The sequence below is a fragment of the Mustela erminea genome, chromosome 2, assembly GCF_009829155.1.
Source record: "Mustela erminea isolate mMusErm1 chromosome 2, mMusErm1.Pri, whole genome shotgun sequence".
NCBI classification, from domain to species: Eukaryota; Metazoa; Chordata; class Mammalia; order Carnivora; family Mustelidae; genus Mustela; species Mustela erminea.
Genome location: NC_045615.1, coordinates 130,606,162 through 130,620,330, shown reverse-complemented (window position 1 = coordinate 130,620,330; position 14,169 = coordinate 130,606,162). Strand labels below are relative to the sequence as shown.

Here is a 14,169-nt window from a genome sequence, read left to right as displayed (position 1 = left end):
TCATTCAGGCTCCACATTGGGCTCCACAGTGGGTATGGAGCCTACTTAAAAAAAAAGAAAGAAAGAAAGAAAAGAAAACTTACCAGGGTGGGAATTATTTGCAGCTTTGCCTTTCACAGAATTTTTTCCAAGACTCTTAGGGAATGTTAGAATTGAATGATTATCTTAGTATTTCTACAGTGTCTGTGTAGATTGCAAATAAACAGTGAAGTAAGCATAAATTAGCAGTTCGAGGGGGTGTAAAATAAGAACAAAGAACCAGATGATGTGACATGGAATCACATCAATTTCCACATAGTAAATGAGAGCATATGATATTTTAAAGTTCTCATCGTTGTAAGTGGAAATAGGAAACTGTAGCTTCTCAGGAATGATTCATGTTGTTTTCTGTAATCTGATGAATAAACTTTGGCTTCATTTATTTTCTCTTTTTCCTTAGAGCAATGATGGAGAAGAGCGATTAGCTGTTGTTCGACTTTTAGCTAAATTATTTGGTTCTAAAGATTCGGATTTGGCAACACAGAATCGTCCTCTTTGGCAGTGTTTTCTTGGACGGTAAGAGAACATATAATTCTATGGATTCTGACTTGTATGTTTTGGAGGCCAGTCAGTATGGTCCATTTGTTTAAAACCACTCGTACCAAAACTTTAATTGATATGTGGTGGGTTTTTTGTTTGTTTGTTTTTTAAGTGTCTGTTGCTCTTTCTTGGAGAACAAGTTACACGTCAGATTTTTTATGAAGGATGCTTATTATTTACCACATAACACTTTTTAATCTTTCTGTGCTACAATAATGTCATTAGAATAAATAGGTAGGCAATATCTGAGAATGTTCCATCTTAAGATTTTTAAATCATGAGACTGAAGACATAATGATCCAGCCCATGCCATTTTTCAGTCCAATAATGTATTCATTTACTAGTGTTTATTATTTAGATCTGTAGCTTATCTAATTGAATGATGTATGTTATGAACTAATTTGGTATTATAGTACGATTTTGAAATTGAAAATGACGTTGCTCTTGATTCAGATAATTTTTAATGTTCCTTCTCGAGAACTTAGAATTATTAGGATCTATTGAACTTGATGATAAGGTTAAAAAATATCTTTGAAATTTATCAAATTCCCTCTTGCATTCCATTTACATGTTTCTTGCTTCAGACTATGAAAAGTCTGTTTTTACTCTTAGTATTCTGGAGAATATTTAAGATTCATCATTATTTAATTCAGCTAATTCAGAAGGTGGGCTTAGAAATTTTCTTAAATTCATTATAATGATCCCAAGTTAGATTTGCCAGTTATATTTTGATATTTGAGAAATCTCTGACACTGACAATCTTAATTTGCTTAGAACAGGCCATTTTGAAGGTCTGTAAGTGCTGGCTATTTTGAATAATTAAACTTGATTTTATGACAACTTAGAGGGAATGAAACAACTATACTCGTCAATAAACAAAAGAGGAGTGATTCTGTCCTTGCGATTGCCTCGATGTTTATAGCAAAACAATAACTTATAAAAACTAAATCAACTGTAAGAAACTTCTTATATTCATAATTTTATATTCACTGATATTTCTAATAGTCAGTCTCCTTCATATTTCTACATATGAAGCATTCATTCATTGAATTCATTAAAACGAAGAAGTATTACCAGTGTATCTGTTTTACTGTATTATTTCCCTTAATTATTTAGCAATAAGTGTTTTGATACTTTGTAATTTAGTTGATCGTAAATGGTAATGTTTTCATTTTTCTCTGGCAGTTAGAAAAGCCTGGGTGGCTCAGTGGTTGGGCCTCTGCGTTTGGCTCAGGTCATGATCTCAGGGCCCTGGGATCGAGCCCCACGTTGGGCTCTCTGCTCAACAGGGAGCCTGCTTCTCTGCCTACTTGTGTTCTCTGTCTCTGTCAAATAAATAAATAAATAAAGTCTTTTTAAAAAAATGTTTTAAAAAAAAAGAAAATTTATAAATCCTAAAATTATTGTAATTTTAGTCTTTACTTAGGAAAGTAAGAAAAAAGTAAGCTTTATTTATTAAGACATTTATTGGGGCACCTGGGTGGCTCAGTCAGTTAAGCATCTGCCTTTGGCTTGGGTCATAGTTCTAGGATCCTGGGGCGGAGTGCTCCCTGCTCAGCAGCGAGTCTGCTTCTGCCTCTCCCCTGCTTGTGCTCTCTCTCTTTTTCTCTATCTCTCAAATAAATTAAAAAAATCTTTTTTTAAAAAGGCATTTATTATATAACTTTAATTAGTTATCTTATGAGATTACTTTAAAAATAGTTTTGCTTTTTAAAAACAAGATTTTTATAATTAACCGTTGTTTTTAAATTGCCCATAATTTTAAATTTGAGATTTGCTAAGTTTACCTTTATTATGTACAGGCTGTGATCTACATGTGGTGTTTCATATTTATTGCATTTTTACAGTACACTCAACCTTTGAAAGAGTACTTTAATACAAGTTTGTCCCAGCATATGAAACTTCTTTGTTGTAAGGCAGTTATGACACATATATTTTATGAACTTACCTTTGAAGTTCTAGATCTGCCTCTCATATGATTTGTTTTCTACCTCTTCGTCCAGTATTTTCCCCTTTTAACTTTTATCAAGTAGATTTTGTAGGTTTTAAATTTTTATTTTTTGTTTTGTGTTATAACTAGGCTCTTAAATTTGGGGCTCCACAAAGTATGTAGTTTGGGTTGGGGGATGTGTTTATACTTTTGTTTTAGCATGGTAGACATTGTGTTTTCAAAAATGTTTTTGTGAAAATACGTATTTTTTTTATATTCTCCCTTCAGAACATACTGTTATTATAAAGTAACACACTTTTTTATTGGTAACTGTTGTTTATAGGCACTTATGTAATGTAGATATGAAAATAATTATTTATTTGAAAATAATTATTTTGCCTTACAACTAATCTTCAACAACCCTTTCCATGTAGATTTAATGACATTCACGTTCCTGTGAGGTTAGAAAGTGTGAAATTTGCCAGTCACTGTTTAATGAATCACCCAGATTTAGCAAAGGATCTCACAGGTAAGCTGGCTGATTTATTATAAATACGAGAGTAATCACACAAATATATATTAGATGTGACCTTTGACCTTAAATTTAGTATCTGAAGAGGTTTTAACTCTGCCTCTACTTCAGTTTTTTATAAATCCTGGGCTGATAAGTGATTTTTTATATTTATACAATAAAATTACTCTTGAAATCTTCATATTGTAATCCTTCAGGATTTTTTGGAAATCATAGTTAGAGGAGGTAGACATTGGGTTTGGGCACAAATCATTATACCTATATGATAATTAAATTTAGAAACATAACTAATAATAATCCAGAAAGTGATTATTTCCTGGAGGAGACTAGAATGTTCAACTTGAACATTGAGCATTTGAACTTGCTTGTTTGGTATTGGCAAATAAATGATTTTACCAAAAGAGAAGAATAATTTTTTGTTTTTATTTTGTTTGTATTGTAATTATTTAAGTATCTTTTTTAGAGGTCATAGAATTCTAGTTACTCTGTATTTTATATTGTGTAATATACAGAAATATACCCATCAGCAAACTTGCTATAAGCATTTTTACTCTTTTTCTTTTACTTCTTTTAATTTGTATTGTAACTTAAGTTGTGAATATATAAATCAGATATTTCATTGTGATTTGACTTTTCCACAATAGTTGAGGTAAAATACATTATTTATTAAGATGTGACTCCAGTAAGAAATAGTGTGGTATATTTTATTTTGTGATTATGTAGGGTATTGCCACATCAAAAATGATTTTAATTCATGCCACTTTTTACAAACATTGTTTCAGTATGGATAGAAGCCTAAAGCGTTAGTCTTTTCTGTCATTCTGAACATGACAAGTATCATAGCTAACATTTAGCTTTAGTTTTTTTCTCTTATTACAGAGTATTTGAAAGTTAGGTCACATGATCCCGAAGAGGCTATTCGGCATGATGTCATTGTTACTATAATAACAGCTGCCAAAAGAGACCTTGCCTTAGTAAATGATCAACTCCTTGGCTTTGTAAGAGAAAGAACACTGGATAAACGGGTAAAATCTGAGGAATTTTATTCTTTTGTAATTTATTATATTTAAAATGTTTGCTAAAGACAAATTATTTCTAAAGTTTTAATTTACCTTTTCAGTTACGAGTTTCAATAGAATAGTGAGTGATCACCTATGTTGTTTTTCTTACAGTTACCATTTTCAGAAGTGACCGCGTTGCATAAACTTAGCTGGATCTATCATTCATTGGGCTAAAAGAATATCATACTTTATATGAAAGTGATATTTCTATATCACTGTACCATGCTAAGGGTTGAAGTGACAGTCGTATGTTCAGATACTTTTTTATGTGATTTCCTCTCTGTGGTTACAGTTAAAAACATGATTTTTTAAGGAAGACTGGTACTAAGAACAACAAAACCTGTTGCTAAGGAATAATGTCAACTGTAAGCCAGAGACAGACATGCAGGGCAGGCTGATCAGGCATCGTATTAACAACTTGAACACAAGTTACCTTTTCAGTGTGCTGTTTTATTTGGGGAATAGTTGAAAACACGCTGTCCTCGTAAAACCAGTGTCCTTTAGCAGTAGTTTCAGAGTAAAACTATGTTTCTTGGTTATAAAATACAGCAAAGGTATTCTTCAGGTTCTTTCTAACTATTTTGGTAGAGGAGGCAAGTATGTCAGGTAGGCGCTGTTTAACATGTTCAACTGTATCACTAATTATAACTTTGAACAAGTTTTTCCTCTTGGCTTTTATTTAAATGAAATGAAGCTCTACCTGTCGGTTAGCTAGTAACTCTCCCACCCCCACCTCCATACACACACTTGATTGAAGGTATTACCATTTGTATTATTTCTTCCTTTTAGAAACATGTCACTCCTGCTTCTGCTAATGTTTGTTTATAGTTTCTGAAAGAGTTGAATAAATGAATCTTCCTAAGGCTGTGTGATATGGTCATAATAGCATCTACTGGATTTTTTTTTAGGACCCCAATTTTGGTGCAGTAAATTAGATGACCTTGTGTATAGCCTTTCTGAAATTTGGGGACAGGACTTATTCTTAGATTTCACTGCTTACATTATTTGGTTTCATGTGTGATATGTCAAAGGCATATATGTTATGTTATATGGGAACAAAGTTTCATTCCATCTAAATAGCCTAAAAATGAGGAAATTATACAAAAGATTGTAAAGAAATATTAATGTAAATAAACCAAAGATTATATGCTCTGATTTGTTGAGATAAATATTTTTTAGTTTTTTTGTTTGTTTGTTTTTTGTTTTTGTTTTTATTTTTGTTTTTTTAATTACATCTCACTGTCATGGTTTAACTGTAGGTTTTTATAGTCTCCTTTTTTTATCAACCTTCTTCCTGCCACCTTTCTTTCCTCCTAGCAGACTGTTCCAGTCTCTAGAAGTCCCAAAGAGTCTTCTTCCACTAACTAGTATGTGGCTAGGTAAATCATTTGCCCTTTTAATCTATAAAGTAAAGAAGTTCACTTAAAATGATCACTAAGGTGCTTTCCAACTTTGTAATTTAGGATCCTGATACTAAATTTTATTTTTATTCTGAGTTAATATCAAAAGGAATGTAATTAGGATAAAACATTACAGATGATAGGGCTTTTGGTTGCAGGGTAAATCACATACTTTCTCTTTTACGTTTTCATCAGTTTTAAAACTGGGGCATATATTTTAGAAAGAATCTAATGAAATCATGTGCAAGATTTACTACTGATTGCTTGGCTGTGAGAGAAATAAATTGGTAGGTGATTTAGTAGTATTTGCATTAGACAGTTTTTTAAACAGTCTGATTTATGAATAGGAATATTCAAAATTATTGGTAAAGCAATTTGTTGCTTCTTAGGAGAATAAGTATTATGCCAGCTTAGGTACATGTAAGTCTGATTGTAAAACCTAGTGAAGAAATGCCACTTTTTGCAGATTTGTATACTAAAGTTTGGTATCTTGCTCATTCAGTAAACTTTATACTTTTTAGTGGCGAGTAAGAAAAGAAGCTATGATGGGTCTGGCTCAGCTTTATAAGAAATACTGTCTTCATGGTGAAGCAGGAAAGGAAGCTGCAGAGAAAGTCAGCTGGATAAAGGACAAACTTTTGCATATTTATTATCAGAATAGCATCGATGACAAGTGAGTCTGGCGTGTTGGTAGAATGGTTGACCATAAAAGTGCTTTTGATTTTTTTGACATATAATATACTTCTTAATTTTTTAATTGTTTCTAAATTTGGAAATCACTTTCTGCATATTTATACATTCTATGTTTAAATAAGACTGGTATAAATTGTCAAGTAGCATAATTAATGAAGTGGGTATGGGCTTTGGGGTCAGACCAGAGACCAGATCTTCATTCTTCACCTTATTAGACGTGTGCTTATACACAGCTGACTTCTGTGCATCTTGGTTTTATCTAAAAAGTAATAAAGCTTTCCATATAAGATGGTCATGTGGATTAAGTAAAAAACGAACATAAAGCTCCCTAGCCCAAGCCTGTCAATATGAGACTATTCAATAACTGCTAGTTACTATTTTTACTTTTTTGCAACACAATAGGTATCAATAGAGGCAGTGCTATGATTTTTTTAATTGAGGAACAATTGACACATAACGATTATAGGCATATAACATCATGATTCTGTATTTGTGTATATTGGGAAGAGATTGCCACATTATGTCAAATTAACATGCATCCCCATACTTGTTAAAAAATTTCTTTTTTTTACAAGCAATATTCAGAAAATGAAACAATGTAAGGACTTACATTGTTTCATTTTCTGAATATTGCTTGTAATTCTATATTGGGTTGTAGTAATGATTTTGGTTTTTGCAAAGTGCTTTGCAGTGTTTGATAGAATTAGACTGATAACTTCTGCATCACTGGCTGTGTATTTTATTGATTAATGAAGATATCTTGTATTGTCTTATTCTTGTGGTTCTAGTTAATAAATATAAACTTAGCAAGATGGTTATTCCAGTATCATTAAGGAATTTAGACTGTGGAGAGAAGAGAGATCAGATATACACAGGAAAAGCTAAATTTTCAGGAAGTAGTAATATGAAGGAAGGTCCCCCGATTTTAGATGACCGCATGGGAAAGGAGTTGGATTGTAATTGGAAGAAATTAATGTGTATGGGGTGGGGTTAGGTTGTTTTGGTTTGATTTGGAGGGTTTTCTTTCTTTCTTTCTTTCTTTCTTTCTTTCTTTCTTTCTTTCTTTCTTTTTTTTTCTGAGAATTAGCTGTGCATTACTGCTAAGTAATTTCCTATAGTTCAGAAGTGGTGAAGAATAGCTGGCACAGCATCGCACCCTGTATTTAGGAATAACATATAAACCCTTTTAGAACAAATGTTCCATACTGACAAAAAGTGAAGCCACCATAGCTCTAAATTTTAAATAACATAGTAACCATAGCTCTAAATTTTAAAATAACTAACCCAGGGTACCTGCCTTAGTAGAGCATGCAACTCTTGATTTCACAAGTTCAAGCCCCACATTGGGCATAGAGAGTACTCCAGAAACAAAAAACAAGAACCACCAACAATCAAATAAAAACCGTACTCCAAGAAAAGGAACTGGTCACCTACTGATCTTTTCCACTGTATTTACACACATAGATCTGGTATCTTTGCATGAGGTGGTTAAAATATAAAAGGGCTATTACTTCTAAAAAACAATAGAATAATTGTTATTGGGATTTTTTGTTTTATAGACTGTTGGTAGAGAAAATCTTTGCTCAGTATCTTGTCCCCCACAACTTGGAAACAGAAGAGAGAATGAAATGCTTGTATTATTTATATGCTAGTTTGGATCCAAATGCTGTCAAGTAAGTTACTTTTTAAATGATTGTTTGGAGTTAAAGATATTGTAAAATTACTTTACCTTATCTAATTGTTGATGGGATTATTGCTGCTTCTAGTTAAATCAAGAACCTCAGGGTGCCTGGGTGGTTTATTCATTTAAGGGTCTGACTCTCGATTCTGGCTTTTTGTGGGGAGGGGCTGGGCATGGAGCTTGATTAAAGATTCTCTCCCTCTGCCCCCACCCAACCCAACCCACCCCTTGCACTCACACATGGTCTCAAGGAAAAAAAGAGCCTTAGATAATGTTTATACAGAAAATTTTTAGAAGTTCAGATAAATTAAAAGCAAAAATTCCAATATGTGTAGACATATTTGGCAGCTGAGTCAGTAATACAGTTTCAGGGATTCAAAGAAATCCCCTCGTCAAAATTACTTTTGTCTACCTGTTGAAAGGGATCTAAATTACACTATTGGAGCTTTACAGTACAAATCCTAAGAACTAAATACTGCTTCTTAATCAGGAAAATATATTCAGATCACCCCTGTGTAGAATGACCATATGATTGTTTGTCTGAACTGGAATATTTATGAAACTGAAAGGCGCTATTAATATTTTTGATCCGTACTTGGCATAAACTTTAACTGTCCCAGGCCAACTAGAATGTGTGGTCATTCCATTGTAATAAAGCTTTTTAAAAAGTAAACGTGTCTTGTCACTAAGAATTCTGATTATTCTTTTTTTTTTTTTAAAGATTTTATTTATTTATTTGACAGAGAGAGAGAGATCACAAATAGGCAGAAAGACAGACAGAGAGAGAGAGATGAGGAGAAGCAGGCTCCCTGCTGAGCAGAGAGCCCTATGCGGGACTCGATCCCAGGCCCCTGGGATCATGACCTGAGCCGAAGGTAGAGGCTTAACCCACTGAGCCACCCAGGCGCCCCTCTTTTTTTTTTTTTTTTTTAAAGATTTTATTTATTCAGCAGAGAGAAATCACAAGTAGGCAGAGAGGCAAAGAGAGAGAGAGGGAGGGGAGGAAGCAGGCTCCCCGCGGAGCAGAGAGCCCGATGCGGGGCTCTATCCCAGGACCCTGGGATCTTGACCTGAGCCGAAGGCAGAGGCTTTAACCCCCTGAGCCACCCAGGCACCCCAGAATTCTGATTATTCTGAAAAGAACCTTAGCTCGTGTGTGTGTGTGTGTGTGTGTGTGTGTGTGTGTGTGTATTATTATAATATGTGTATATTGTATTTTATGTATTTGTCTTTTAACTTTCGTATAATTTCAAGCTTATAGAAAAGTTGCGGGAATAATACAAAGTGTTATGATATGCCTTTTACCCAGATTCGTCATTTGCTTTATCATTTGCCATTTGCATATACTTTTTCTTTCTCTCTACATAAATATTTTTTTCTGAACCATTTGAGAGTAATTTGCAAACATTAGATCCCTTTACCCCTAAATATTTCAGTGTTCCCTAGGAGCAAGATATTCTCTTATATGACCAGAATACTCTTACCAAAATCAAGAGATTTAACATTGATACAATATCATTGTCTAATCTAATGTGTATTTAAGTTTCCTCAGTTATTCCAGTAATGTGCTTTATGAGGTTTTTTGTTTTTCATTCTAGGATTACAGATTGTATATTTCATTGTCATGTCTCTAGTTTCTTAATTTGGAGCCATTCCTTGGCCTTTCTTTATCTTTTATAACTTTGATGATTGGGAAAGAGTATTGCATGGTCCAGTCCAATTTTGTAAAATATCCCCTCAGTTTGGGTTCATCCAGTGTTTCCTCATTATTAGATTGGGCTTACGCATTTTCAGCAGAAATTCTACAGCGTTAACTTATGTTGGGTCCTTAGTGTATTATATTAGGGGACATTGGCCATTTTTAAAAATTTGCAGGTGATTCCTGATGCTCACCCTAGGTAGTAAATCCCTGGCCTAAGGTTTTGATCTCTCTATATTTCGAAATATTGGCAAATAATACTCCAACATAGACTAGTATCTCAGAGATCCCTCTGGGCACCTGGAATTATGAACTGGGTTTGTGAGAGAAGAAAAATTGCTTTTATGGAGAGAAGGAAGTCTAGAATAATAAACACTCAAGTTAAATTTGATGCCTTGAATCTGCATCATTTCTGTGATGTTCACTTCTGCAGCCCTTCATTCATACCTCTTTAGCCTACCATGAAAATGCCTTTATGATCTGATCCTTTTCTGCAGTATGTTCCCGCTTCCCGATGATTCTTCATTCACACTCTCTGCCCCAAGTCTGTAAAAAAAAAAATTTTGTTACCTATCCCAGGCATTTTGATGCCATTTTATCTTTTTTTGTACTAGAACATTCTAGTTTCCTCTGCTTAGAATGTCTTTCAGTCCAGGGCACCTGGGTGACTCAGTTGGTTAAGTGTCACTCTTTGGCTTAGATCATGATCTCGGGGTGCTAGGTTCACCCCTGGCTCCCTGCTCAGTGGGGAGTATCTTCTCCCTCTCGCTCTTCCTCTCCCACAACTCCCACTAAAGCTTTATCTTTCTCTCAAACAAATAAAATCTTTAAAAAAAAAGTCTTTCAGTCCCCATTTACCTAGAAGATCCTATTCATCCTCCTAAAACTTCTTAAATACTTTCTTTCCTAAGAAGCCTTTTATTTACTATTTTAAACTAACCTGTCTTAATCCCGTAAATAAATGCTGGTGCTGCTGCTTAAAATTTTTAAATAGATGGAGAAGCATGGTGTATCTATCCAATACAGCAAGAAAAATAGTAAAGTTGAATAATTACCAGATTATTATATTACATATTTTTTTCATATTTATTAACAGAGCTCTCAATGAAATGTGGAAGTGTCAGAACATGCTTAGAAGTCATGTACGAGAACTGTTGGATTTGCACAAGCAACCTACAGTAGGTTCATGATTTGTTTAAATTAATAGTTTGTTATGGTCATTGCTCAGTTTTTGTGTAGTTACATATATTGAAGCAAGTAAAAACTATTATTTTTTTCCAAATTTTGGTTACACATAACTTCTCTAGTTTTCCAAGCTGTATTTTCACTGTAAATGAATATAACAAAATTTTATTTTCTAGCATGAACAAATAAACGGTAATTTCTAATTTATCGTTTTAGATACTAAGAATTTATATATGGTTCATCCATTTTCAAATAATTAGAATTAAACATCGAGATAAAATTTTGTGAGAAACCATGATTTGCTTTTTTTTTACTCCATGATTTTGGGTCCTTCATTGTAGAGTCAATATCAAATTAGGTACCAATTCTATAAATATGGCAAAGTCAAATTAACAAAAAAATTCTGCCCAGTGTCATCTGGAAGATGGAGGAAAGAAATGTAATTAATTTCTTAATATATTTCTAAATGTGTTTGCTATCAGGATAGGTGTTCTTAACTAGGAACTTGTGGACAGAGACCCTTCAAGGGTCTATTGATGCTAAAGCAAGGGTTGGCAAAATTTTTTTATAAATGATCAGATTACAAAAATTTAGGCTTTACCAGCCATAAAGTCTCTGTTGAACTGCTCAACTCTGTTTCCAAAATCACAAAAGCAGTCATAGACAATATGTAAATGAACGACTGTGACTGTGTTTCAGCAAAACTTTAACAATAACAGATGGTTCATGGGACCATAGTTTACCGATTTCTGATCCAAATTATTCCAATGTCATACAAATTTAGTAATAAAGTAATGCTTTGTTATTGTGTTGGACTATACAAAATTACTTTTTGGAAGGCAGAGGATATTCTGAGGTTACTTAAGTAATAGGCCACAGAATAGTTAATAGAACTATTCAGAATAGGAAGGAATTTTTTTCTATTCTTAACATTTTTAGTTAATTTTCTTTGATGTATGAATTCACAGTAATTTTGATGATAATTATTTCCATTATCTTCAGTTCCGTATTCTGGCAAGATGTTTTCCTGTGGAAGTTATGTACTCCTTTTTAATATTTAAAACCTCTTTATGACATCACCTTTCCTTCTCTTTGTCCTGACTTAATAGTTGTTGCCACTCCACTGTTCTTTGTTATCAACTTAAGGTAGAGATTTTCTGGTGACTGGTTTGTGATGTTTTTTGTTTTGGTTTAGTTTTTTTTTTTTTTAATGTGTAATTGGATTTTCTTACAGAAATTTGGTAGCACATATGACTTCTGTTTCTGTTTTAAATTTCAGTCAGAGGCTAACTGTTCTGCCATGTTTGGAAAGCTGATGACCATAGCAAGTGAGTTTGTTTATTCATTCCGTATATATGTATAATAAACATCAAAACAGACAATTTACATAATGGGCTTATCAATTTAATACTAAGTAAAGGAAAGTAATCATCTTAATTTCTAAGAACAAGTGAGGCTGATTATTTTTTGATAGCTCAGCATAATTTTTAAGAGAGCTTGCTTTTAGTTTCGTAGTTTTTCTTTTATAATACTGATTCTCTTTCAATTTTACAGAGAATTTGCCTGACCCTGGGAAAGCACAAGATTTTGTGAAGAAATTTAACCAGGTTCTTGGTGATGATGAAAAATTACGATCTCAGCTGGAGTTATTAATCAGCCCAACCTGTTCATGCAAACAGGCAGATGTTTGTGTGGTTAGTAAATTATACTTCTGCACATGTTCTTTTAGCTTTGCTTTGTTGAAATTTATATTTTATTAAAGTCTGCTTACATAAATTATTTGTGTTAATTTAACAATATTGTGAACTCAAAATTATCTGGAAGTATATCTGTGGTTAGCTTAGCTCTCTTACTACTGTTCAGCCAAATTCCAGGAAAAACAAGAGAACTAAGCCAGGGAGGTTGGTCCTAGGAATTGAGCAGGACAGTATGCTTTGTATTTAGTAGTAAATAGAATTTTCTAAATGCTTATGTATGTATGCATTTTCTTCACTCACGTATTAGCATAGAAGTAACCCTTGTCAATAAATTAGCAGCAGTTACATTGCCATGTATGCATTTATAGATAAGGTAATTCCTTGTAGGCTTTTGTCTTCATTCTATTCCTGGATTCTTTATTTTATAGAAAACCAGTATTCATTGAAAATATCAGGAAGGAAAACTTCATCCATTCATTTATTCAGCATTTTTCTGTGTTTGAATTTCAGCTGTACCATTAACTACCAGTGTGACCTTTAGTAAGTTCTTCAGTATTTTGTAGCCTCATTTTTCTCATCTATAAACATTAAAAAACTTATAAGATGATTAGAAAATTAGTGGGTGTATCTGTGCATATATATCCTAATGCCTGGCCCTGCACTGCCCTTTAGGATTTAAATAAATTATATTTCCGTTGTATTACATATGTTACAACTACTGAGTAAGTGTTTACAGAGCTGAGTAAGAGAAAAGAAAATTATTTCAGATATTTATGTCTAACTTTGTTCTAGAAAGAATTAGAGTGCAATAATTATTTGTGTATAAAGTGATGAGGACTATAATAGATGTATATACAAAGTGGTCTGAGAGCATGGAATAGGTATTTTTTATTCATTCTTGGAATATTAGGTCTCTAAGTGGATTTTTTTAAAAATAAGAAAGAGGAAGAGATGAGGGGAAGCTAATTTAGGGAAGAGAACAGTGGACTCTTCTCTTCCGCCTAGGGATGAGGAGATGCCAAGTGCTCAGACTGCCTCTGCTTTTGCCCTTCTGAGCAGGGTGGTTTGCTGAAAACAGTTAAAAGGTTGCATTTATGTCTTTGGCATTTAGTATTCTAGTTCTAGAGTACTGTGTCCTGCAGGGTATCTACTAATGTAATAGGATCATAGAATGAAATATTTTTTTTTTTTTAAGATTTTATTTATTTATTTGAGAGAGAGACAGTGAGAGAGAGCATGAGCGAGGAGAAGGTCAGAGAGAAGCAGACTCCCCATGGAGCTGGGAGCCCGATGTGGGACTCGATCCCGGGACTCCAGGATCATGACCTGAGCCGAAGTCAGTCGTCCAACCAACTGAGCCACCCAGGCGTCCCTAGAATGAAATATTTTGAAAAGACCTTAGAAATAGTTGCTTTAAGGGCACTAGGGTGGCTTAGTGGGTTAAATGTCCAACTCTTGATTTTGGCCCAGGTCATGGTCTCAGAGTCGTGAGACGGAGTCCTACATGGGGCTCAGCGCTCAGTACAGAGTCTGCTTGAGATTCTCTCTCTCCTTTTGCACCTCTCCTGGCTTACACGTGCTCGCTCACTCGCTCTCGCGCTCTCAAATTAATAAAATCTTTTTTAAAAAAAGGGGATTTCATTTTACAGTTTTACCTCATTTTGCAAATAAAGACAGTGAATTTTAAGGTTTCAGCTGGTGATAGTAGCTGA

At 33.7% G+C, this 14,169-nt stretch overlaps 1 protein-coding gene across 3 annotated transcripts in view; it reads left to right on the top strand.

Annotated features, from left to right (window-relative positions):
- The window catches only part of PDS5A (PDS5 cohesin associated factor A), a 141,801-nt gene that overhangs the window by 67,213 nt on the left and 60,419 nt on the right, over positions 1-14,169 (top strand). For all 3 annotated transcript variants that reach the window (XM_032334124.1, XM_032334125.1, XM_032334126.1), the window contains exons 9-16: positions 440-555; positions 2,944-3,038; positions 3,921-4,066; positions 6,024-6,175; positions 7,755-7,868; positions 10,672-10,753; positions 12,040-12,088; positions 12,315-12,454. In XM_032334124.1, coding sequence (XP_032190015.1) covers positions 440-555; positions 2,944-3,038; positions 3,921-4,066; positions 6,024-6,175; positions 7,755-7,868; positions 10,672-10,753; positions 12,040-12,088; positions 12,315-12,454 — 894 coding nt within the window. The remainder of the gene's footprint in view (positions 1-439; positions 556-2,943; positions 3,039-3,920; positions 4,067-6,023; positions 6,176-7,754; positions 7,869-10,671; positions 10,754-12,039; positions 12,089-12,314; positions 12,455-14,169) is intronic.